The sequence below is a fragment of the Pocillopora damicornis genome, chromosome 9 (assembly GCF_964200805.1).
Source record: "Pocillopora damicornis chromosome 9, jaPocDami1.2, whole genome shotgun sequence".
NCBI classification, from domain to species: domain Eukaryota; kingdom Metazoa; phylum Cnidaria; class Anthozoa; order Scleractinia; family Pocilloporidae; genus Pocillopora; species Pocillopora damicornis.
The window spans coordinates 12596700-12621532 of NC_142678.1; the positions used below are offsets into that span (position 1 = coordinate 12596700).

At 38.9% G+C, this 24833-nt stretch overlaps 3 protein-coding genes across 5 annotated transcripts in view; 2 read left to right on the plus strand and 1 right to left on the minus strand.

Annotated features, from left to right (window-relative positions):
* On the plus strand, nt 1-13954 carry LOC113676549 (lactadherin). Of its 2 annotated transcripts, none has more exons than XM_089182954.1 (8): nt 1-179; nt 4697-4726; nt 5986-6612; nt 7256-7581; nt 8169-8307; nt 9476-9795; nt 11009-11147; nt 11362-13954. In XM_089182954.1, the coding sequence occupies exons 1-7, from the start codon at nt 125-127 to the stop codon at nt 11144-11146; spliced, it is 1635 nt and encodes a 544-aa protein (XP_089039080.1). In that variant the 5' UTR covers nt 1-124; the 3' UTR covers nt 11147; nt 11362-13954. The 2 variants fall into 2 exon arrangements, with proteins under 2 accessions (XP_089039080.1, XP_027049016.2); XM_027193215.2 differs by lacking the exon at nt 1-179 and adding an exon at nt 3796-3969.
* Nucleotides 12390-24833, minus strand: part of LOC149040171 (uncharacterized) — a 24239-nt gene continuing 11795 nt past the window's right edge. Inside the window, exons 8-9 of one of the 2 annotated variants that reach the window (XM_089182966.1) lie at nt 14775-16971; nt 12390-13838 (exon numbers count right to left, since the gene is read on the minus strand). In XM_089182966.1, the coding sequence (XP_089039092.1) occupies nt 16928-16971 (44 nt within the window). In that variant the 3' untranslated portion in view covers nt 12390-13838; nt 14775-16927. Of the gene's footprint in view, nt 13839-14774; nt 16972-17540; nt 19997-24833 lie in introns of those variants that run through there. The other variant, XM_089182965.1, reaches the window with a different exon arrangement.
* Nucleotides 20885-23080, plus strand: LOC113676537 (uncharacterized). Its single transcript, XM_027193205.2, has one exon. The coding sequence runs from the start codon at nt 21200-21202 to the stop codon at nt 22286-22288; it is 1089 nt and encodes a 362-aa protein (XP_027049006.2). The 5' UTR covers nt 20885-21199; the 3' UTR covers nt 22289-23080.

Sequence of the window (24833 nt, forward strand, 5' to 3'; positions counted from 1 at the left end):
AAGAAATTAAGCATTACTCACTGATGATGCTCAGGTCTGTTTGTCAGCTCACACTATCTAGTACCTCAGAGTCGATTAAAAACCGAGGATCTCACTTATTGAGTGAGTTTGTTTTCAAAACAACATGTTGCTGTTCCTTACCATGCTCCTTCTTCACGCTGCTAATTTGAATGCTCAAGGTATTTATTTTGTTTCCATGATTCCGTTTAAAAGATAACTGATCAGAAAAAAACAGCCTCCCGAAGTCATCTTTACAACATTATATCAAGCTTCATTAAGCTTATCAATTTTGTATAGAAATGTTGAAACGTCAAAACTACGCCCCATTCAAATGCTTTTTTTTTTATCTTTTTAATACTTTTAGACTGTGGGAAAGTTTTTATGATTTCGTGTTCTTTTCCACTGTGAAGAAATTTAATTTAAAAGAAGTTACTTTAGGGAGATTCACGCCCGACAGCTTTGAAATATTGATATGCTAGTTTAGTTTTATTCCATTTTAATTAAACATAGTTGTACTCTTATAATTAAGAGATTGTATAGTTTAATATATATTTGTAGGGTCGTAAGGAAGACTGCAGTCTTTGGCTGTAATTATGTACCCTATCCATATAAAGTTTGTCTATTTACTATCCTACACCAGAAAAAAATGCTCCTATAGAAATATTCATCAACCTTATATGAGAAATAAATGGCGAATACTACAGAGGATTTTATGAAAATTATGACTCTGCTGTGCTGATACCGCTGACAGAAAAGTAACGAGCACGAGAACAGTTATTAATTGAAAGGACTTAAATAAATTTAAAATTGTAAACTTGAGGAAGGAAGCCAGGTTACTAATAGTAATCAAATTTTAAATCACGACTTACCACAGTGATCGGTGCAGGAATGCTAAAAGAAAAATTTCGTTGGTACGTAATCGAAAATGTTTTCATAGTTCTTTTGACAAGCTACAGTGTCTTAAGCCGGCAAACAGAATTTTGTGGATGAAAGTATAACATTGTTGTATTTGGTGCAGTTTGTGCACTGGCCTTGGTCCCCAGGTAAGGATGAGGCATATCAATTTTGTCGTGAAGCCCTCGCGAGTTTTTCCATGACATCGACCTCAACTGCGCCATCCTATCCGTCTAGGTATTACCTCATTTTCGCTAAGAGCTAACAATTTTTTTGAGGCGGGAAGTAAATTCGAAATAGTGTCTCGTTTTGTTTGATTGGATTGTGTAAGTTGTTATCAATGCGCATAGACTAAAAGCCCTAGAAATCCTAGAAGAATGAAGTCATTCCGAGCACTCTCGCTGTTACTTTTCCCAGCAACTTAAACTTTTTTTTATAAGACTGAGTGAGGAAAAAAGTCAAGCACTCGATAGAAAAAAAAAATGCTAAGAATCGTGCGTATCTTTTCTTGCATGATTCTTTGAATTGAAAATCTACTAAGAAATTTAATTCATTGCCGTGCATGCCCCACCCAAATTAGGCTTTTGAATTTCAAGCAATCTCTGTCCGTAAGCTCAAGCGCAATAAAAATATTGGACATACAGGTAGATTTCCATTCCAAGATTGTCCATTTAGTGTTTGTAGTCATTCTAGAGTTTGGAGGAGTTGCTGCCAGTGAAATAGAATGTCTTCGTCCTCGGATCACTTTTGGATGGACCAAAACCATGACAAGTTAGAGTTGTTAATTTTTTTACGAGAGCATTCTTCGGAATAATTGCACCTAGGTAACTAAGCATATTTCTCTGTAACCAGCGCGCGTGGAGGAGAGAGCTGTTTAAGTAGCCTCTTTTTAAATCATTGTAATTTAGTATTATCAACTGTGTTGATAACGTAAATTGGCCACCGCAAAGAGTTTCAAAGCTGACGTTCCGTGCGTTAGCCCTTCGCCTTTTTCTCTGACGAAGGGCTAAACGTCAGCTTTGAAACTCTTTACGGCGGCCAATTTACTTTATCAACTCAGTTGATAATACTAAATTACCTTGTTATATTCTCCCATCGACGCAGCACCATAGTTTCTTTAGAAACTTACCCCCATTATTTATTTGTCTTTTTTAATCAATTTCGATCTTTGGCTTCATTAAAGGTAGACTCGCACCCAGTCGTTATTTACGTGTTTTGTGGGGAGAAAAGATTGGATACGAGGATGGATTGAGGCGAGCGGGGTCTCATGGGAAGAGGCGAAGGAAAAATAGCTTAGCTAAAGGGTAAAAAGGCTTGCAAATGGATGCCGCGCATTTGCGACCTTCTCCATTTCGAACAAGACAGAAAACGCAACTACAAAGATTGTCTCCTAACTAAGGACGCTAATCGACGAGATCATACCTCATCTCCTCGCCCGATTTCATATTCATTTGAAGTTTTTCAGCAAAAGTTACTGCCAATATCATGCTTGACTTTTTGACTATCAAACTGAGCGAGCAATTGAATTCGAAGTTTGCAAGGCGTTTCAAAGTAACCAATCAGCCTCTGAGTCATATTGAGATAAGGTTTTACATCCAACTCGTGTGTAATGTATTGCGTTACATAAGGTCACATGGCGACACTACTGTGGGGAACTTCTACTCTTCTATGTGAAAGTAAAATAACTAATTACGAGTATTGTACGCTAAATATTTATCTTGATTATTGAATAAAATACAGTTGAATTAGAGGAATGAGGGTGATCACCTGACCTATGACTACTCTAAATCGTGTACGTTCTTAAGCATTTCAATGGTTTACTTGCATTTGGATCCAGTCCTATAGAGCTGAATAATCCTCGCAGCAAATTGGTAGCGTTTTCTTAAGCTAAGAGGGTATTACTCCTAGCCTGTGTTTCATTTTCCAGCGTAAGTATGATTTCTTTCAATACAATATCAATACAATATCAATACAATATCATTACAATATCAATACAATATCAATACAATATCAGTACAATATCAAGAAGGCAAGTGGTGAGAATAGTTAAAAATATAAATCAAGTGAATATTAGTTGATCCGACATCAAATTCTCCCAACTAATATGACAAGAATTTTTTCCTAAGTTGAAAGTGAAAAAAGAAATGAACGATCACAGTCACAGATAGACAATTTATAAACCGTTGATTAACCAGTGTCTCTCAGCAAAAATTTTACCGGAGACAATAAGTAGACTACTTTTCTTTGATTTCTGAATATTATCAACTTGCAAGGTTCGAAAACTCTAACAAATGAGGATATAAGCACGCAGCTTTTTAATTTTTATCGGGAAATGAGGAGAGTGAGGGGATATTCTGAAGACGTTGTAACAGCAAGGCAGCGGTACATTTAAAAGGAAGCTTTGTTGATCCGCATGGCGGGGTTGCTGCAGTTATTTTCCCCTAACACCCCAACACAAAATCTCTTGGTAACTGGGTCACAACTAAGGCATTTTGGAATGTCTTGCCGATTAGATTTTTTTTCCTCAATCTTCATTATTACAACTGTTACTCTTTCACCAACCGTGTACATAAAGACACCGATTCTATTTATCTTTTTTTGAATTAATTATTTATGAAACTTAAATTGATGAAACTTAAAACACGCAATCCCTATTGTCCTTCTTTACCTCGTACAGGTTAAAATCGGTGGTAATAGGATTCACTTTTTAACGTAAATTGTTAAAACTTTGTTATTTTTGGAGCAGAATAATTCGAAAAGTTTGCCTTCGTTTCTGCTCGTGCTCTAATTTGAATGTATTTGTTTGAACACATGTTTCAGGTGGCTCAAATATCAAAGTCGTTTTAACTGACAGTTTGCAAAACTGTGTAAATACATCCTTTTTGCGTAAGGAAGAAATTAAGCATTACTCACTGATGATGCTCAGGTCTGTTTGTCAGCTTACACTATCTAGTATCTCAGAGTCGATTAAAAACCAAGCAAGGATCCCACTTATTGAGTGAGTTTGTTTTCAAAACAACATGTTGCTGTTCCTTATCATGCTCCTTCTTCACGCTGCTAATTTGAAGGCTCAAGGTAATTACTTTGTTTCCACGATTCCGTTTAAAAGATAACTGATCAGAAAAAAACAGCCTCCTGAAGTCATCTTTACAACATTATATCAAGCTTCATTAAGCTTATCAATTTTGTATAGAAATGTTGAAACGTCAAGACTACGCCCCATTCAAAGGCTTCTTTTTATCTTTTTAATACTTTTAGACTGTGGGAAAGTTTTTATGATTTCGTGTTCTTTTCCACTGTGAAGAAATTTAATTTAAAAGAAGTTACTTTAGGGAGATTCACGCCCGACAGCTTTGAAATATTGATATGCTAGTTTAGTTTTATTCCATTTTAATTGAACATTGTTGTACTCTTATAATTAAGAGATTGTATCGTTTAATATATATTTGTAGGGTCGTAAGGAAGACTGCAGTCTTTGGCTGTAATTATGTACCCTATCCATATAAAGTTTGTCTATTTACTATCCTACACCAGAAAAAACTGCTCCTATAGAAATATTCATCAACCTTATATGAGAAATAAACTTTTCCTTAGCGACTTCAATGACAGCTTGTCAAAAATCGTTTATCCTAGCCAACCAAACTGATCTACTTATGAGCCATATCGTATGACAATAGATTCACTTCGTCATGAAAATGACCATCAATGAAATAAAAATTTCAAACTCAATCCTTCTGTAACCTTTTCTTTTTAAGTTGCGCGTTTTTGCTGATTCTGTTTTTTGTTTTATACCGTTATACAGATGAATGTGAAGCAGAGGTTGTCGTCCAAGGTCAGTAAAGAGATATCAATATGTTCAATGTATTTCTCTGTTAACTTACTTTTTTGACTTACTATCGTCACTCTACTAAAGAGAATATTTGATTTGACTTTAGTGAATTCCAAATATGTCGGCATCACTATGTTTAAACAAGAAACAAGGATTTATTCTTATCGCAAACCTCACGAAATGTAATAAGACTCAGATCACTTTGTAAATTATCTATCAAAAACTGGCATGCTGGTGAAGCCTCAACTTGTTTTATAACAAGTGCACTAAGTCAAATTTCGAACGATAAATTATTGGCGGAATGTTAAAGGTTACTTGGCACGAGCAAAATCTTTTCCTTGTTTTGAAAACTTCAGGTTCTCGTTTTTCTATGACGAAATAAAGTTAAATAAGAGGAATTTAGTCTTTAAGCGTTTACAATGAAGCTGTCCTGCTTATATGTGCGATCTTATCAAATTTAATGCAGACCTACACACACGAACTGGTCGTTATAGTAAATTGAATCTCGCCTACCTTCGTTTCAATCGCAAAGCAGAGGGAGGGAAGACTCTTAGCGTATCTGCGTCAAGATTTTGAAACCAACTACCCATTAACCTGAAGAAAGAGGCGACAGTAGTTGTGTCTTTCAGAAAGGCCTTTCACAGACATTTTTTCAACGAGCTATAATGAAGTAGAACATTTTAGTCCGAATGCGATTAAACCTGACCTAAGCGGCATGTTTAAGTTTATTTAGTTCTTAGCTTATATTCTTATAGACCTGTCGACCAGTTGTATAATCCTCGAATACATTTTAATTCTATCCATGGTAATTTTAAGATCGAGAACCACTAGTTCATCAGTTGAATTACTGTTGTGTGCTACCCTCCTTAAATAAAGCTGTTTATTCCTTTTTTACTTAGTACTAATGGTTTAGCTAATACTACCGTTCAATTACGCTGGGTAGATTGCCAAACCCTTTTTTTACATTGCCAGATCATTCACAAGCTCACAGTATACTTACGTTTTGAATATGTATCATATATTTGTATGAAAATGTTGACAGACCTACGACGATTTAAAAGCGGCTCTGTGAGTGGTCCACTTCGCTTTGTCCACTTTGCTTCTATTCCTCTTGCCCGTATTGGCCAATCCTTAGACAGAGCCGCTTTGAATCGGCGCGGGGGCTACTCAAGAGACAGGAGTGCTTGTGCGCTTATCGACTGACTCTGAGTTCCATTCATCATACTCCAAAACAAAAAGACTTCTTTTCCATCAAAATCTAGATCCAATCGCCCTGTATCCTCTCGATGCCGCTCATGGAACCAAGGAAATTCGAGACAGATTAGAGGCTGGAGTTGCCAGTAATGTTTATCTTGCTCCCGGACCGGATGGAAATATTGACAGCTCTTACGAATTCCTCGGAACTAGTACCAACTACATTGAGTTCCCGAATGGTGCAGGATTGGATGCCAAGAACTCCATGACGATGCTGTGTTGGTTGTTTCCGGGAGGCCAGGACGGTCCCCTCTTCAACTACAGGAATACCGGAAGTTGGGGAGTCCATCTCTGGGTTGCCGCCGGCAAACTTTTTGTACGCTTTACTAAAAGAGATTATTCATTTACAAACGCCTTGCTACACACTGAACTGAAACCAGAGGATGGATGGAAGTTCGTTGGTGCTTCGTATGACAGCTCATCTGGCGACGCAAGATTGTGGGTTGACGGGAACGAGGTCCAGAAATTGAATATTGGTACAAATCTTCTCCTAGCCACTCAGGATAGTGTCAGAATGGGAGTAAAAATAGGAGACGGAAGGTTCTTCAAGGGAAGGATTGCTCAGATGCAGGTCTATAATGTAGCCTTATCACAGGAGCAAATACAGGCCATACGATCCAAAACTCAGGTTGCAGGTAAATAAGTGATCTAGATCACGATTGAGGCATTCAGCGAAATTAGATCAAATTTTTTAGTTCAACGTTTACAACCGCGATACTGTGTTGTGTTCTTGCATGGCTGGAGTACTTTACTTCCATGGTGCTTCTCCTAACCCAGGAGTGTGAATGGGTGCTGGCGAACTTTCAAGGAAACCTGACGAAATCATGACTGTGGAGGAAGGGAGTGACTTGTAATGGACTGGTGTCCCTTCCAGGGAAGGGGGGCTGGCAGTACTCCTGTTCCCTTGATGCTACGGAGGCTAGGGATAGGCCCCCGTCGCCTTGTGAGTCACTTTACTCAGACGCAACCTTGCCTTTATCATTTGCAACCAATTTATCCTTTTTTTTTTTTTTTCATGACCTTCTACCCTTTCCAACTTGGAACCATTACTTTTGGGCAAAATAAAATGCAAACCCAATAGTCCGTGAATCTTAATAAATCCGAAATCAACCATCGATCAAATATACATTATTCATTTTGAATTATTATCATTACATTTATCATTAATAAAGTAATGACCGCTGCGTATCCGATTACTTGTTGATTATAAGTATTGAACTTTAAACTTTGGCCATTAGTAGATTGAAGCTAATGCAATTCCTCTGACATCTCTCTCAGAATGTCAAAAACCACTGGGAATGGAAAGAGGTTTCATCACTAACGCCCAAATAACAGCTTCTTCTCAATGGGACGCGAACCATGCTGCAGTACAGGCGCGTTTGCACTTAAAAGCCGGCGGAGGAAAGCAGGGGGCTTGGTCAGCCCGTGCTAACAATCAAAATCAATGGCTCAAAGTGGATCTAGGCTCCGAAAGCGACATTAAGATTATAGGGACCCAAGGAAGGAACGTGTATAATCAGTGGGTGACTAGTTACAAGTTAGACTACAGCAATGATGACAGCTCCTTTCAGTATTACAGAGATCCAGGAAGCAACATAGACAAGGCATGCGGCAGTGAAATATTATGTGTCTCTAAACGCTTCGATAAGCTATGTAGGGGCTATTAATTCCTAGTTCGTACGGATGGCAGCCTGTAGGCTCTATGAAACGAAAACCGATTCAGGCTTTCAAATGCGTGATTATCTTGAATTTCGAAAGCCATTAAGTTCAAACGAAAAACAGCACTACGAGTTGGTATAAACATTTGCAGCGCATTATCATAGCGTCTTATTTTTTGTATGTAGGGCCATAAACCAGCGCTGATTCATGCTCCACTCCTAAAGTAATAACTTTTTAAGTCTAAGCCCAAGTTTATTAAGGAAGAATGTGATGTTGAGGATTGTCCTTACAGGCCCTGGCGATTTGAGAATTAGATCCCGTCCAAACCAATGTATTTTCGTCTTTCGTTCACTTGGAACGCCGATAAAGTAAACAATAATTAACTTTCAGCATATTTGAAGAAAATCTTTGCAAGTTAGGTAAATCTTTCGAAGCTCAAAACGCAGTCCCTTTAATTTCAAAATATAATATAATTATACTTTTGAATGGTAGACGTAAATTTTGTGGTTTCATAAGCATCCTCTCTTTTAAGGTTTTTACAGCAAACAAAGACAGAGACACAGTTGTATATCACAAGCTAACCCTTCCTAGGAAGGTGCGTTACATCCGGGTCATTCCATGGACTTGGCATAACCACATTTCAATGAGGATGGAGCTGTACGGATGTTTAGGTAACTTAGGATAAAAATAGAGACTTATTTAGGTACCAATAAGGACAAAGGAAAATAATGAGCCACTGAGAAATGTGAGTTAAAACAGCCAAATTCACCCACGCGCGGGAAAATGTGAGGAACCCCCGCACTAAAAATCCTCAGAGTAATAGCAAAAATATAAATTTCTTTCGAAAATTAACTCCTAATTAATCACCAACCGCGTAGATCCCCTTACTGGATGGATTTTCTCATTTGCAATCCCTCTTTTTTTTTTATCAATTTTGAGTTTTTAAGTAGAAAGTTACGGGTAATACACCTCTCATTTTGCCAGCCAAATTTGCTTCAACTGGAGGGCAAATAGTGAAACCATACACTTTCGGAACTTAGCTGAAAGACGTCGGCGAAGGCAAGCAACCAGCAGTCAGAAACCAGATTCCTACATGTGTTCTAGCGCTCTGCCTAAAGACCGTGGGATACATCACAAGTCTGAGTTGGCTATTGTTATTATTTTATCAACCCTTTAACCAGCAATCCTACATATTTGTACGAAGACTGAGCACTGTGGGTCAGGGCTGTCTTGTTGTCATGAAAATGTTTCCCAAGGGCCAAAATATGAAAGTTTACCCAGAGGCCCTTTCTGTCACTTTTGTGAAGACCGGGAAAAGTGTCAAGTGGTGAATATTATCGTCAACGTGATGAGTGTTGGGAAACACGTTTACTACTTCATGTTAATTCGTGGCAATTTTTTCTGTTAGATAACCAAATGCAAATTAGATTATCGCCAGACAGATACATGGAAAGGCTCATCTTAACAGATGTCAAAAATTACTGGGACCAAACGATCGCCTCATGCGCAACATAGATAAAACGCAAAAACCAAACAGTGCGTTGTAACTACCGAAGGATAGAAACTGACCAATCACGAATGACTTAAGACACTTGCGCTTTCCAGCCAATAAGATCGTAATAAAACCGACCAATCAGTATTCACGAATCAGACTTCTAACACTCGACTGACTCCGATCCGATGATTACTCGTGCTAAGGTCGTCGAAACGGCAGTCACTTCTACTTTTAACAGTCCTGTTAAGGCCCACCCTCATCAGGTCGAACAGAGCATACGATTGACATGCATTTCATGGACTCGTTGAACAATTATTTGCTTGTCTCCTCTTCTCCTTCCCCAGGGTGCCACTCACCTCTCGGAATGGAAAGTCGCGCCATATCCGATGTTCAGATATCTGCTTCATCTCAGTGGGATGCCAACCACGCAGCCATTCAAGGACGACTGAATTTTCAAGCAGGAGGAGGAAAGCAAGGAGGGTGGTCTGCTAAAGCAAACAATCAGAACCAATGGCTTCAAGTAGATCTTGGGAAGGTCAGAAAAGTGACACATCTTGCAACGCAAGGAAGAAATGGGAACTCCCAGTGGGTGAAAAGTTACAAGGTAGAATTCAGCAACAATGGCTCAACCTTTCAGTTTTACAAAGAGCAAGGCGCCGACAAAGTATGTTGGATTTTAATCTGTAAATTTTTTATGCGTTACATCGGTGAGTTATGATTTTACAATGTTCCGCAAAAGTTAAGGCGAGCAGAACGTAACTATACCGGGTTAGAAACGAATTGTGACATCGATAAAGGGCCTTGTAATTGAGTGCCAAACCTCCTACAACTGAACGATCAAGTGGAAAAACAGATCTTTATGACAAATAATCGTTTCCGCTGATACTGTGATGAATTTTAAACCCATTATGCCACTTAGATTTGTTTGAACGCTGACTCTAAAATTTGGCTCAATGCCTTGGAACAGACTATTTTGTAACAAATGTTAACAACTACTAACACCCAATAAATGACTTATGTTTAAGACAATGAAATCACCAACGAAATGGGTGTGAGGCCTAATACGAAGGTCTCATTGCGTTGATGTCTCTTACGGCTAACGGTGAAAAATTTTGGTTATTTTACGTCTAACGTTTAACTTCTTTCTGTTGTGATTAAGAGAAAACGTTTTCTGGCGGTTAGCTTTTTTTTTGCGACTAACGGTTGAAATTCGCCAATTTTAACGCCCAATGGCTAATTTTTTCTCCGTTTTACGGCTAAAGGTTAACCAAGATGAGATCCTCTAATACGCCCTCAACTGCAGACCGGTACCGTATCTAATACCCGTACACAACGCAAACATGCTACTTGAGTATTTCAGCCAATAACATTACGATAAACTTGTAACTTGGCAATTAGCTCAACCAAATTTTTCTTAAAATTCAACCTGATATTCAAATATTCATGAAAAACTAAAACCAAAATAATATCAACGGCCAATCAGAAGAAAGGAAGATAAAATTTCAAGAGCCAATGAGAACTCAAAGTAAAACCGACCTGACTGCCTCAAGCGCGGGAAAACATGCGCAACCAAGACGTGATTGGTTTTCCTTTTATATCTGATTGGTTGAGGAAGTGGCATGAGTTTTGCGGCCAATCACAGAGCGAAATAAAGCAAACGTCAAATAATCCCCAACCACTTCCAGCAGTCAATTTAAAATTTCTTTAATAAATGGACAAATTAGTAAATAAATTTTGCAAGCAAGAACAACAACATGAATAACTACGTCGACTTTGAAAGATGGACGTACGAGGATTAATTATCAATCAGTAATTTACATTAGCTTTCCCTAAAAAATTGTTCAAGTATAACAGGTTACTTGGATGTTGTCTTTCAGATTTTTTCCGCCAACAACGACCGAGATACCATCGTGTACAACTTTCTGAGCTCGCCTATAACGGCTCGCTATGTCAGAATTCATCCTTGGACCTATCAGAGCCATATCTCGATGAGGATGGAGATCTACGGATGTTGAGGTAATTCAAATTCAAAATTGATTTTAACAACATCTTATCTAAGAAAAGTTGAAAGGAAACAATTTGCCGTAGGTACCTTAACATGTGATTTCACGGATCTTGAAGGTACCGCCTAACTTAGGGTGTTGAGTTGAGTTATTAATGATATTCTATTGTTTAATTGGAGTCAATCAATGATCATGAATCTTTTTGTCTGTTTTTAATTTTCATGTAGAGCAATAGCATGGGGCCAGTGTGCAATCAGTGGTTCCAAAAAGGAGATGAACAGTCTGTTAGGATAAGCATGTCTCGTTTGTCAGGTAGAAGGAAAACGAAAAGAAAATTAATAAAATATGATTAAAAAAGAAGATTGCTCTTATCATTTTTAGAGGTCTTTATGGCTGCATATGGCTTCTTGTCTCCGATATGGACATGAATTGTGAACATGCATCCTTCCGGAACTATTTAGTGGAAAGTTGCGCCCTGTGTAAGTATTTCTATGCAAAACTATGATCAGTACGATTGCTATTAGTGTTTAGCTAGAGAAAGACTATGTTAGGATAATGCCTTCCCCACAAACGCAACCCGCGTTTGTCGCTGGCCCGCCCCTCAGTTTGACACCACTGACTGACAGAGTGGAACAGGCTATACCGGAAAATAGATTGACTTCCGGCAAATTATGACTGTTTACGTATCTCACGGCACAGTTCATATCGAAGCTTTGCTTCGGACGACTGATTCACAAACAGCCACTCAGTTCAAAAAGCAGTTCATGAAAAAAATACAGCCGGCATCGTAGTACTCCTTAAAGACGTAATTCTGATGCAATAAAACGCACGGGTATATATTATATATTCCAGTTGCATTTCGCCTTGGAGATGGACCATTAACTTAAAACTTAAAGGAGGAGAAACATCTTTTAATCAGTCCTTATACCAGGTCAATCTTTTTAGAATAATTCGCTGAAGAAGACATAAGAATAAACACGAAAACCGATCAAGGAATTATTTTGCCAATACTTTTCCCGGTTCGGATGCGGCAATTAACCTTAGACCCTTATTATGCCATTTTGTAAATTAAGAGTGCAGCTGTAAGTCTTCTGTCCTTTAAGCGATCTTCAGTCGGCCTCGTGAATATTTTGTTTGACAGACAAATAACTTTACGGTCTAATTAAGCACAATATTACCAAGTAGATCAATATTTCATTGAAATGAAGTCAGCGGAGTACTAAAAAACAAGGATTCAAAATCGACTCGAGTCTTCCCAGTTTGGAAAATAGACTTTTAATAGTTTCAGCCGAAAAAAAAGAGCAGACAAAAAAATATTCAAATGCACAAATTCATAAATTTACGCTCCCTTAACAGTGAATATCCTCTCCTTCATGCATGCTAAAATGGCATTTTAATGCCTACATGAAAAATTATTTGCATATGACAAATTTTCCACAAACATTCATTAAATGCAGGTGTAAGAAAAAACTAATAAAAAAAAAACAAATGGTTTGAAAAATCCTTCACCATCTATCTACCGTTGGATGTTTTTATTTTAGTTATTTTCCCAAAGAAACACTCTGTGTTTTCACTAAAAATTAAAAAGGCTTTGTACCATTAAACGGTCTCAAAACAATAACATTTCCACCCTTCTTTTCAGACCCATTTGCACCTCACAATTAAACCAACCGTCTTGAGGGTTTGTATTTAGTTTCTCACTGTGCTAAGTGAACCAGCTAAATTTTAAAGAGCGTGCAGTATTACTGGTATTTGCGGGCAACAATAGCGATAAATTCCCCGCAAAGCACTGCGGTGCAGTAAAAGTACTGATCATCCTTAATGAACAAACCTTAATTCTCCATCAATAGTTATTTTACATTGTAAAATTGCATCTAAGTTGAACCTTTCGCCTGCATTAGCTAACCCCGACTTTAAACTGATTTTTCTAAATACATTTTCTTCAAATATTTCAGTCTATTTCGGGAATAGCATACAATCCAAAGAATGCACTGACGCTGGTTCACTAAAACTGTCGTATGAATCTCCTAAAAATCTTCCAGGTTTATTGCAACAATATTTACACGGGTGTCTCTATATGATCCAGGTATTCAACGGAATAAATTTCATCAAGCTGGGATGAACCACTTCTTGAAGCGACATTACGGCTGTTTTGTTTGGTTTTTGTTTTTTTCAAATCTGCAAATCTATCGTTTTATAATTAAGAGGCAACTTCTCGCTCGCTAATTTCCATTCGTCAAGATCAAAAGCTTCCAGAGTCATTATTCTCACGGAAAACTGGTGGTCTTTGGTCATTCTTCACTCAAGTCAATCGTGATAATTTATTCTTAATTGTCGACAATGTTCTGCTCGAGGCACACGAAAGTTTTTCCGCTTTTGGTCGAAGCAACGCTGCCTTCCAACCTCAACAAAGATATGATGACGGGGTCGTTTTCATGTTGCAACCCAAACAGCGATCACTATCAAAGCAATAAGATAATTTCCAATATACAAAGAGTAGAAAAATATAATCAGGGTTATAGCGATCGCCACTCCTGCTCCAAAGATCTGTTGCCTTGATTTCTCTCGCAGTAAGTTTTCAAATGCGTCTATGACATTCCTTGCCTCTCGAGTCGCTTTCTGGGCCCAAAATCCCTTGTTCGCCGAAGTTTTCCGTACTCTCGCGCTCTTTTTCTGTGGCGATATTTTATCCATTAGAATACTCCTTTAAAATCGAACAAAAGGTGATTAAGCTGGCGCCTTTAAGGAGAATACATGTTTACAATCTCCAATCTCGCACACAAGATATTGCTGGCGTTTATTAAATTTCACTCGAGCACTTTATGTTAATTCAGACCTTAGGGTAACGCGAGCGTACACTTTCGATTATAAACAAAGACAGACTTGATCGTAATTCATAAATATTTGATTCATCAACAGTGCACCTCGCAAATGCGAGTGCTCCTGTTGACCAATAAACAAACGCTTTCACCATCTGTCTATAAAACCTTTTAAATATGGTTTCAAAGCAATGTTTACTTGAAAGCAATTCACCAAAAGTACTTCTGTTTGTTCAGGTACTTGATGATGATCAGTCTAGCATGGAATAGATGTGAATATTCAAACAGCGTGTGGTCGAAGTTCCAACTGTTGCTGCTACATTAGAAATTTGCATTTTTTTAAAAACCGTTTTGTTTGCATCAATCAATTCATTGATCAATATTTGGGGCCATCTAAACGGGCCGAGAAAACTTACTGCTCACAAACGAGTGCGACGAGTTTGTTTTAAAATATCTTTACAGAAATTTGGCAGAATTAGTATCAGCGATTCATATTGTGCGTTAAAAGTAGCCCCGCATCTTCAGTGGCATTATAAGGGTTTCAATAAAAGTCGGTTACAGGCGGTTTACCGCCGCCTTTATGACCCCTCACCGCCGTCTGTTTCGCAGACTCTCGTGTTTCACCTTCGGGTTCTTTTCCGAGATCAGCCGCTTATTACATAACCGGCCGGCAACCGTTTAGGAAAAAAAGGTTATTGAAACCCTTGTAATGCAAATTTTTGCTGAATTTTTTGTTATTGAACAAAGTAAAACTAATCCAGCAAAAACAGGTGCAAACGGAAAATGGTACTTAGAAGTCAAGCGACTCCAAAATATCTTACCTCTCTGGATTGACTTTCACTCCCATCCTTGTAACGAAACGAGCCCAAATTCTCCCAAGAGAGTAACTTTCTTGAATACTTAAACGTGTTTGTCATATTTTTTTACCCATGAGTCCGACCAGAAAACAATATTGGTGTTGTTTTTTAATGAAAATAAACACTTCGAAACAACAACAACAAAAGCAATAAAAACAAACGGCGCTCGTTAGTGAAAGAAAGCTTCCGCAAGAGAGAATTAACACGTAATGAGCTGGTCTTAACTGAAGTGAGATAACATAAAATTTCTGTTATGATATTATTTATAAGTGAATATGTGATATGGTGTCAGCCTAACTACAATATCAACCTAATAAACAAACCGGCTAACCGACAAAAGCACAAAAATTTAATTTTCACAAAAATCAGAAAAAAAAGAAACCAATAAATGTGATTGACAGGCCGTCATAAGAAGGGCTTCCTTCGTCCACCGGAAGATTTTAGTTAATAGACCTTGGATTGGAAAATTTTCCAGAAACACGACGCACGTTCTCGAACATCTTTAATATTTTTCATCGCTTATAGTTAAATTTACATGTCTACATTTGTTTTCTTACGTATTTGTTTTCAAATATTTACAAGCTGTCCTGTACTTACATGGGCTCGATTTTCAGCTGTGTGAGCTAAACTAGCCTGTGAGCAGGCCGTCATTACTATTGAATAAAGGGGCTAAGTTTATGAAGAAACTGTGGCGCTGCGTCGGTGGGAGAGTATAACAGGGCAATTTGGTATTATCAACTGAGTTGATAACGTAAAATGGCCACCCTAAAGAGTTTAAAGGCCGACGTTTCGAGCGTTAGCCCTTCAACCGCTCTGACGAAGGGCTAACGATCGAAACGTCAGCCTTTAAACTCTTTAGGGTGGCCGATTTACTTTTCAACTTTGTAGATAATATCAAATTACCCCATCATTACTAATAGCGCCGCAGGACGAACGCTTCTCCGACCGCAACAAGATTCGAGACGAGTCGGGGAGAGGTTTGCCGGGAGTCTGACTTTAGTAATCAGAACAGACCCCTTACGGACCTCTCGCAGGCTCTCTTCGCTCAAGGCCTGCTACTTTCACGTGGACGAAGAAACGGTTCGTGCCGAAGCATTAACAATAAGGGGCCTGTTCGCAGGTTAGGGCTAAACAGTCTGAAAACGAAGCCCAGTCCGCGTCGTTCACTAAAGTGAGGTCCGTGTAGTGCTCCTTAATGCTTAAATACATTTTTTACAGCTGTATTCCAAAAAAAAAATGTTGACTAAAGAGTATGTGTGCGCTGCAAAAGCAAAGCGGGTCAAAGTACAAGAGTCTTTGAACCCCTTGACTCTCATTTAATTAATAAACATGCAACTTCTCTTTATATTATGAGAATATTTAAACTTATCAGGTTGAAGTTCTTGATCTACCATTAAATTCTCATAACGAATTCACGAGGAAATGTGTAGCAGTTAGAAGGGAGAATTATCAATCAGATCTTGGGAGTTAATGGACCAACTTGCGAAGGGGCATGCAAGGTTGTGGCGCGGTAGTGAGGGCCAGCACATTAAAGGGTATAGAATATGGAAGTAGGGTGATTATTGTCCTATTTTGCAATATTGTTGTTTGAGGGATAAACCTGTTTCAGAATAGTAACAAGTACGACACATTACGTCTGTGTTTGTGGCGTAATTGATTGATTGATTGAGGAATAGAGAAGAAACGGTGCAGAATTTTTGGAATAAAGATGGCACCCTCTATGAATTATGAGCAAGAATTTTTTCGATCGCTCATTGGTTATCAATATTCAGTTAGTTGTCTGTTAAGATATTCATGACTGAATAAATAATTTTACGCCCTAAATTCAAATCGCCGTTGTAAAGAAACGGGTATTTTTTTCGTTTTTAAATCGTTCTGTGTCAAGACCCTGTAGAGAACTTTGAAACGGAAGAACCATTAGAAACGAGAACTATCGCTGAATATTACGGATAAAACTACCTGATAATTGTTTCCAAAAACCATCCCCTCGATATTTTTACAGAGTCAATAGGTGAAAATCCGCCACTGATTGACGTCCACAAGGCGGACACGTTCTTGTCAAAATTATATTAAATATCCTTTGAGTCCTATTAGATAGACACCGCTGAATCGCCTTGTCAATCACTATCACTCCCAGACTCACTCAGCTGAAGATCTTCGCCTGTTAAAAAAAAAACAAACAATAGATCTTTTCAAACAGGCGAACCAGTTTTCGCTATCTACGGAGTCGGAGTCGGATTCGTATTCGTAAGAGCGCGAAAGAATTATCAGCTGGAACGCCTGTGCGGAAGAAACAACGAATAACAGGGCCAAGTCTCAAGATCTCCAGGTCCTTGTGACTTCTGGCCAACAATCAGGTTTTTACTGGATCACAAGAGACGAGAGCCATTCTATTTCCAATTCCATTGGTGTTACTTTTTTGTTTTGCTCTTCTGATTACGATTCCAAGTCCGACTTAGTTGTTGTTGTTGGTGGTGGTGGAAACCAGCCTGTAAATACAGCTTCACCAGGATGTAAGACCTTAAGTTAGTCTACCATTAATTTCCTATAGAAGTCATTATACGAAGAGTCAAACCAGCACTAAATTGTTTTGGGATAATGAAATAAGACCTGAAACTTTGCAATTTCCCTTTTTCCTTTTCCCAATTATGTTTCCTTTTATTCAATTGATTTTACGATTCCAATACAACGCTTTGGTCAACTCTCTATCACAGCTACAAGTTTGTTCAAAAAAAAACAAAAACAAAAACAAAAACAAAAAAAAACCACACACACACAGTGGTCGTGCAAGTACAAACAACGAGACCATACACTGGCTTAAAACTAGTGTCGCATTCCTTTTAGCTATATAGAGAATAATACATGGACGCGCTTAGATATGGAATTTCTCTTCGAGTTTTAAATTCGTAGCTCACGAGAGGGCGCAGCGAACGAGTGAGATGTCGAGTTGAACAAGAGAAGAGAAATTCCATAACTAAAAACCACCATGTAATATTTTGTTTATCTTATAAACACAATAGCCCTTTAGGGAGGGGGCATTGAGATTTTCGGTTTTGCGGTTTTGGCAATTCTTTAGTTCGATTTTTCGGTTTTTGCGCCAAAAAAACTTCGGTTTTTCGGTTTTGGTGTTCATTGCAGTTTGCGGATTTTCCGTTTTTTAGCATTTGATTTTCGGTTTTCGCGAAAAATACTAACGGATTTTCGGATTTGATACACGATGCGGTTTTTGGTTTTTCCTATTTGACCTATTTGGGTTCCGGTTTCTCTTCAATCTAAGCGGCAATTACGGGCCTCCACTGATCTTTAATAGCCGCTAAACGCAAATGTTATCGAGAGGAATGCGTGTCAAACGAATTGACATATCGCAGGAGTCCCTAGGTAGCCTACGTGTAGCCGTACCCTACCCCAATGTGGAGGGGAGGGTACGGCTACACGTAAGGCTCAAGACTGAAAAATGCGTCGAATCATGATTACAAAAACAACAATGGGCGTAATTTTCAATTTACAAATTCTCGTTTATTGAATTTCTCCATGCCGAAAGAAGACTTTCAGTTACACGGCCAAAATCGGCCTATGGCAAAGCTTCCAGTTGTCGACTTCGTTCTCAACCGCGCGAAATACCAGTACCAAAGCCACTGAATACGAAACTTTCGGTTTTTCTTTTCGTATATGGGTTTTCTTCCCCTTCTAGAAAAGTTTGATTCCAATTTTTAAGTGTTTTAGCCGCCATAATCTGAGAAAGTTCCAACAAAGTACCTTGTGCTGAGAATCGTGAAGGCTTTGCCGTTCAATCATCAACCTGACCGAGAGGCGCGGTTACTGATAAGAGTAATAAAAACTATGATGACTGGGATACCAGTAACAAAAACAAACCAATTTCCCAAATATAACTTTAGCGATTTAACTCCCACGAATGACCAGGTTCTCCTTACATTATCACAACTATATCAAGCAGACAAGAGAAGAGAACAAGAAAAAATAAATTAGGGGATTATCACTCCTCCCCTCACTTCCTGTTAACTTCTTACTGAATCCGCTGATCAGTGCAAAAGGATTTCGCAGTCGCTTGCGTACCAAAGTCGATTCTTCAAACGGTCGGAAGTATGTATGTGTGTGAATGGTTGTTTTTGTAACTTTAAGCTCTCAGTGGTCAACTAGTTCAAATTTCTTCGTCAGCACAAGATCAAATTATTCTCATCTTAATCTCTACTGTGTTACGTTTCACCTTACAATCACTCAATAATATATGCGTTGTAACGCGACGGTCGTTTGCATCTGATAACAAACCTTGAATAGTTTTTTACCTCGAAACAAAAAACTTCAGAATGCATTTTAGGAACGCAAGTGTTTTTGACTGATAGAAATTAAAGATATGAAGCAATGAATTAACGAGCTTTATTTTATCTCAGAAAAGCACACGACCATTTTCGTTCATACTAGACCCTGTGAGCAGGGTAACTGGGATACCTGGATGGTACTGGATCCTTGGAATCAAGTGTAGTGATACCACGGGTGTCGGACTAGTATACTGAAATAGTGCGCTCAAGTCTGGCCAAGGGCATACACCTATTTCAAAACATAGGCATGCTATGCATGCAAGAGTTACTTTTTTGTAGGGTGGGTGGATTACTTGAAACATTGTGAGTGATGTCTACATTCTTACGAAAGGAGAGAAGAATATTAATGTGGGAAAGAACGAAAATGTCGAATTACCTCACTCACAGGTATTTTGTGGTAGATTATGTGTGGTTTGCGAATAAATGCAACCAAAAATAAACTGTATTGGTGCCACGGATACCTGTTAGTACAAAATGCAGACAGCAGACTGCAGACCGGATACAAAATATAGACTGCAGACTGCAGAGTGGGTACAAAATGCAGACTAAGAATCTGAAGAGTTTTTACGTCTGGTATATAACATGTCATCTTACAGCTTACCGAGCGTCATGCAATCGCTTTTCCGCGATCAGCCTTCACGATTAGTTGCACTATTGAGGAAAATTCCTGGCCCATTTCTTGATGAAAATCGATCGTAATATAATTTCAAGCCTTCAATATAGTCTTCTTACTTTGCGCGCGAGTTGGTTGGTGTGATGTCTGTACAGATTTTACCAACGTAATAAAAGTAGATGACGTGAATAACAGTGATGGTAAAGCAAGCTTAAAACGGCAGAAATCACCTGAAACTACAACGGATACACAGGGTATGAGTAAGTTTTATTGATTTTACGAGAAAAATGTTCATATTTCGAAATATTTATCGTTGTAAATCGACCATATTTCGTTCCCTATACTATTGTTCAAATTTTCAACGGTTCCTCTCGTAACTTAATACCGAGTCACACAACGCGTGACGCGTTCATGAATTAATGGTTGGCTTTTTCTCGAGGCGTGAGCTTGGGCCGCCTGTGACAAGACAATTGCGTAAACAATACTTGACATAATAACATTATACACAAATAACACAGGATTTTGGATCGTGTATTTATTAAAAGAGAATATCCATACAACTACAACGAAAACAAACATAAGATTCACCTTTCTGATCGTGAAGTAAATACCATGCGCACTGTTATCGTAGCAATATTGTTTACCAAAGATAATTGAATTTAATCAGTCAGCCAATGAACTTTAACTGTTCCCACGCTTCTTGTTTTTACATTAGATCGTAGACAGTCGACGCGATTTGTACCCGAACATAATAATGTTTGGGTCACTCGAAAGGTGAACTGTAGAAATCAGCTCTAAGCATGAAAAATCGCGTGTTTAACCCTTTAACTCCCAGAAGTGATTAAAATGTAACGTCTCCCTACAATATCCATACACTATCCGGCAAACAAGTGATACGCATACTCAAACTTGTCAAGCATAAGCTGTCAACTTGATCTAAAATTAAATTCTTGTAACTTGTTTAGAAGAAAATATTGAACAGCTAGAGGAGAGAATTAACGATCAAGTCTTGGGGGGTAAAGGGTCAAAGCAATTATCTTATCAATAATATTTGGAATACTTCACTAAAAAAAAAAGAAAAGAAACAACTGGAAAAAACAAAAAATTAACACCTTCTTCAGACTTTTCAGATAAGTGCTCCCTTTCGATTCAGATAATAAGCAAACACCAGTGTCTGTGACAGATATTTATGAAAATCGCCTGATGTACGTCACGTGGACTGTCACGAGGCAGAAAGAAAAAGAATATTGAAACGGGTTCGAAAGACGTGTCAAGTTTCACAGACTAGCTTCCTAGAATACCGTTCCACTGTACGAATATTGCTCTCGTTAAAGCAACATTTCGAATAGATTCTGCGCCTGGAGAAGACTAATCCTCACCTTATCCGGCAAAAAACTGCATCTGAGATCGGAGTCCATCGCTGTATCCGCTTGTCAGCAATGTCTTCATCAAATTTTTTGAGGCGAGCGAGGAAACGGCCAGCTCCGGAGAACTTCGATACCCACCAAGAGGAAATCAAAAGGATCGCTCCATCAACACGGACAAACAAACCAACTTATTCGCACAGATGTAAGCCCAGTACCACATCTCGAGTTTTAACGCCAGTTCCCTCAACATCATGGAGTTGGGACACAGAAAGTCAATCGGAATTTCCGCGCAGAGATACAAGTGCATATTACATGGAATTTTCAAGATCAATGCAGGCACACGATGGAGATAGATACCAAATACAAGGAAAAAGTCCTTCGTATGACTACACAAACAGAGAATCGTCACATACTGGAAGAAACCAGCCACACCAAGCGCGTGCACAGCCGCCCGCACACCGATATCTCACACCGAAGCGCGCAGGTTACAAAGCTGCCGCAAAAAGAACACATCCTTCTGATCCATCCAACGAGCAGTTCTCTCGCATGACAAAAGAAACAACCAAACATAAGCTTACACAACCTACCGTGGCTGAAGGAGTCGAGATTGTTTACACAAAAAACATATTCGAAGCTGAGACCTGGTTGAGAACACACATCACAGATTGTTCAGCTTCAGCCGTTGGCTTCGACATCGAGTGGAAGCCTCAGTTCGTAAGCAAGAAGCGTGGAGGCACCGAGAACAAGACTGCCGTTCTTCAACTGGGAGTTGACACATCCTGCCTAGTCCTGCACATTCATCACATGAGTAAATTGCCAAATCTACTTGTCTCAATTCTAGAAGACGCCACAGTCTTGAAAATCGGTAGTGGTATAAAGCAAGATATGTCTAAGCTCAGAAGAGATCGAGGCTTGGTGTGCCATGGAATCGTCGATACACAAGACGTGGCAAAGTCTCTCGATCCCTCGTCTACGCAAAAAGTAGGATTAAAGGCATTGGCGGAACGTTTCCTCGGTATCACACTTGCGAAGAGCAAACGGGTGTCAACAAGCAACTGGGAAAACTTTCCGCTGACCTTAAGGCAGATCGAATACGCTGCTCTGGATGCTTGGCTCGGATTAAAAGTCTTCAACGCAATTGAACCAAGTAAGGGCTCATAAGTTCTGACATCATTGATGAAGCAAAAAGTCCACCATGCACACGAGCAGAAAAAGACAACATTAACCACTCAATAAAAAACTTGTGACCCATAGAGAACGGTGGCTGTTTCGATATGTCGTTCATTTTGTTTGTTATCTTCAGATGCTAAAGTGATGCTTTGCAAAGTTAGCTTTCTTTAACATCCCGTTCTTACCATTACAATAACTGTTTCAGTGTGATTAATTTACATCAGTATAGTACAGTGTATCCTCAAATTAAGAGTTTAGGATCGTATGCTTATTTCTCTGCGTATCCTGTTGTAAGAATTACAGGAACATTAATATTTCGCACAATCGAATTGAAATAGTCGAAATCGAAATGCCATAAACGAAATTGAATCGAATCGCAAGGAATATGGATTATTACACCACAAGTTTCATGTCTTATTCAAGTTTTTCATTGTGTTGGTCATGCTGTTGTAATGTACTAAATCCTTGGTTTCCCAGAGTTACGGCGCTCAATAAAATTTGCATTTGTAACGCGCCGATCATATGTGAACTTGCATATGATAATAAACCAAGATCGGTATTTTACCTCGGAAAAAAATACTTTAGAACACATTTTGAGAGAGAACTGTTTTTGACTGATAGAAAATAAAGATGTGAGGCAGAGAATTAAACGAGCTTTATTTTATCTCAGAAAAACACATGCTCATTTTCGTCAGTTCAAGTGTTACTGATCGATCGAGCTGCCACTGTTTACATAAGATAGTTGAATTTAATCAGTCTGTCAATAAACTTTAACCGCTCCTACGTTTCTTGTTTTGCATCACATCGTAGACAATCGAAGCGGTTTGTGCCTGAACTTGATAATTTTTTAGTCACTCCAAAGGTGAACTGTAAAAATCAGTTCTTTGTATGAAAAATCGCGTGTTTAAGGTGAAAACTACATTTTCTGATTGAGTGACTCGGAGCCCCTTTCACAAATTGACTACATGCTCTCGACCAATCAGAAGAAATCAGCGTCCTCTTCAACTAAGTATTCCCCTTCGACTCAGATAATAAGCATACACCAGTGTCTTAGTCGAATATTTATGAAAATCGCCTGTTGTACATCACGTCCGAATTTCGAAGGAGGAGTCAAGTCTCGCAAACTAGCTTCCGAGAGTACCGTTCTGTTGTATGAATATTGTTCGCTAAAGCAACATTTTGAATAGATTCCGCGCCTAGAGAAGAGTTATCCTCACCTTATCCGGCAAAAAAACTGCATCTGAGATCTGAGTCGATCACTGAATCTGCCTATCAGCAATGTCTTCTTCGTATTTTTTAAGGCGAGCGAGGAAGCGGCCAACTACGGACAACTTCGATACCCATCAAGAGCGAATCAAACGGATCGCTCTGTCAAAACGGAGAACCGAAACAACTTCTTTGCACAGATCTAAGCTTAATACCACATTTCGCTTTTTAACGCCAGTTCCCTCAACTTCATGGAGTTAGGACGCAAAACGTTGATGGGAATTTCCGCAAAGATACAAGTGCATATTCTCGGTATGCAGCTGACGTCATACATTTATGCAAATTAAGGGCCGCCATGTTGGTGCCCATCTCAGCCGTGAAATTTCATGCAAATAAATATGTGAATATGAAAGCGATCTTCCCAGTAATGAACACTACTTGAGCAGTAGTGAAAATAAGGCCTGAAAAGATTCAGGCCTGTCCGGGATTTGAAATCCCGTTTAAGCTGCAAGGCAGGCCTTGCTGAATCCAGCTCAGACGTAGCGGGTGTACTATTCTTTATTGAAGCAGGGACAAGAATCCAAGAGAAACTCGCATGCACTCAAACCAACTGCACGTGGATTCTCCCAACTCATGTTACAGAAGTGCCGCACTCGAAGGTGAAGGATATCGACTTTTCGTCCGCGAAAAAGCTTAAAAAGACGCTGGACCAAAGAATCGACTCACTACACCCAAATTCGGGGAACAGCAGAAAAGCTCAGCGGAAAAGGCGATCAAACTTCGCCCGTCGCGTCTCCATCAGAAGAAGAAATGTAGGCTGTGTACGCGAAGCTAAATACCTAGAAAATTAAAGCTGCTGCTCTTAGCTTTATCGATCTCTATGCTGACCAGTTTATCGATGAAAGCCACTCACTGCCGATTGTTACCGACCTATTTTATGCGGGAAATGTTGATCTTGATTATCCAAAACTACTATGAAAATGTATTGAAGTGACATGGGATAATTTTGATGAAAACATAAACAAAGTAATACTCAACATAAGGGATCAAACTAGTGGGTCGAGATTTTTTAGACATCGTGCTGGCAGAATTGGCGCGTCTGAAAGTCATACAGCATTTCACAAAAACATTGCCCAGTCCTTTCGCTGCCTTCATCACATGCCGTAAGATCATCAGAAATGGAATGTTTATTTCCTTCTTCTACAGTTTTTCCCTCTTCTGTGGAGGTACTTGGTACTTAGCTATTCACGTTCCTGTTGCTCAATAGCATGTTTCTCTCTTTTCTTTGCTCTTTCTTGCCTCTTTGCTTTTGCTTTAGTCTACCTCACGG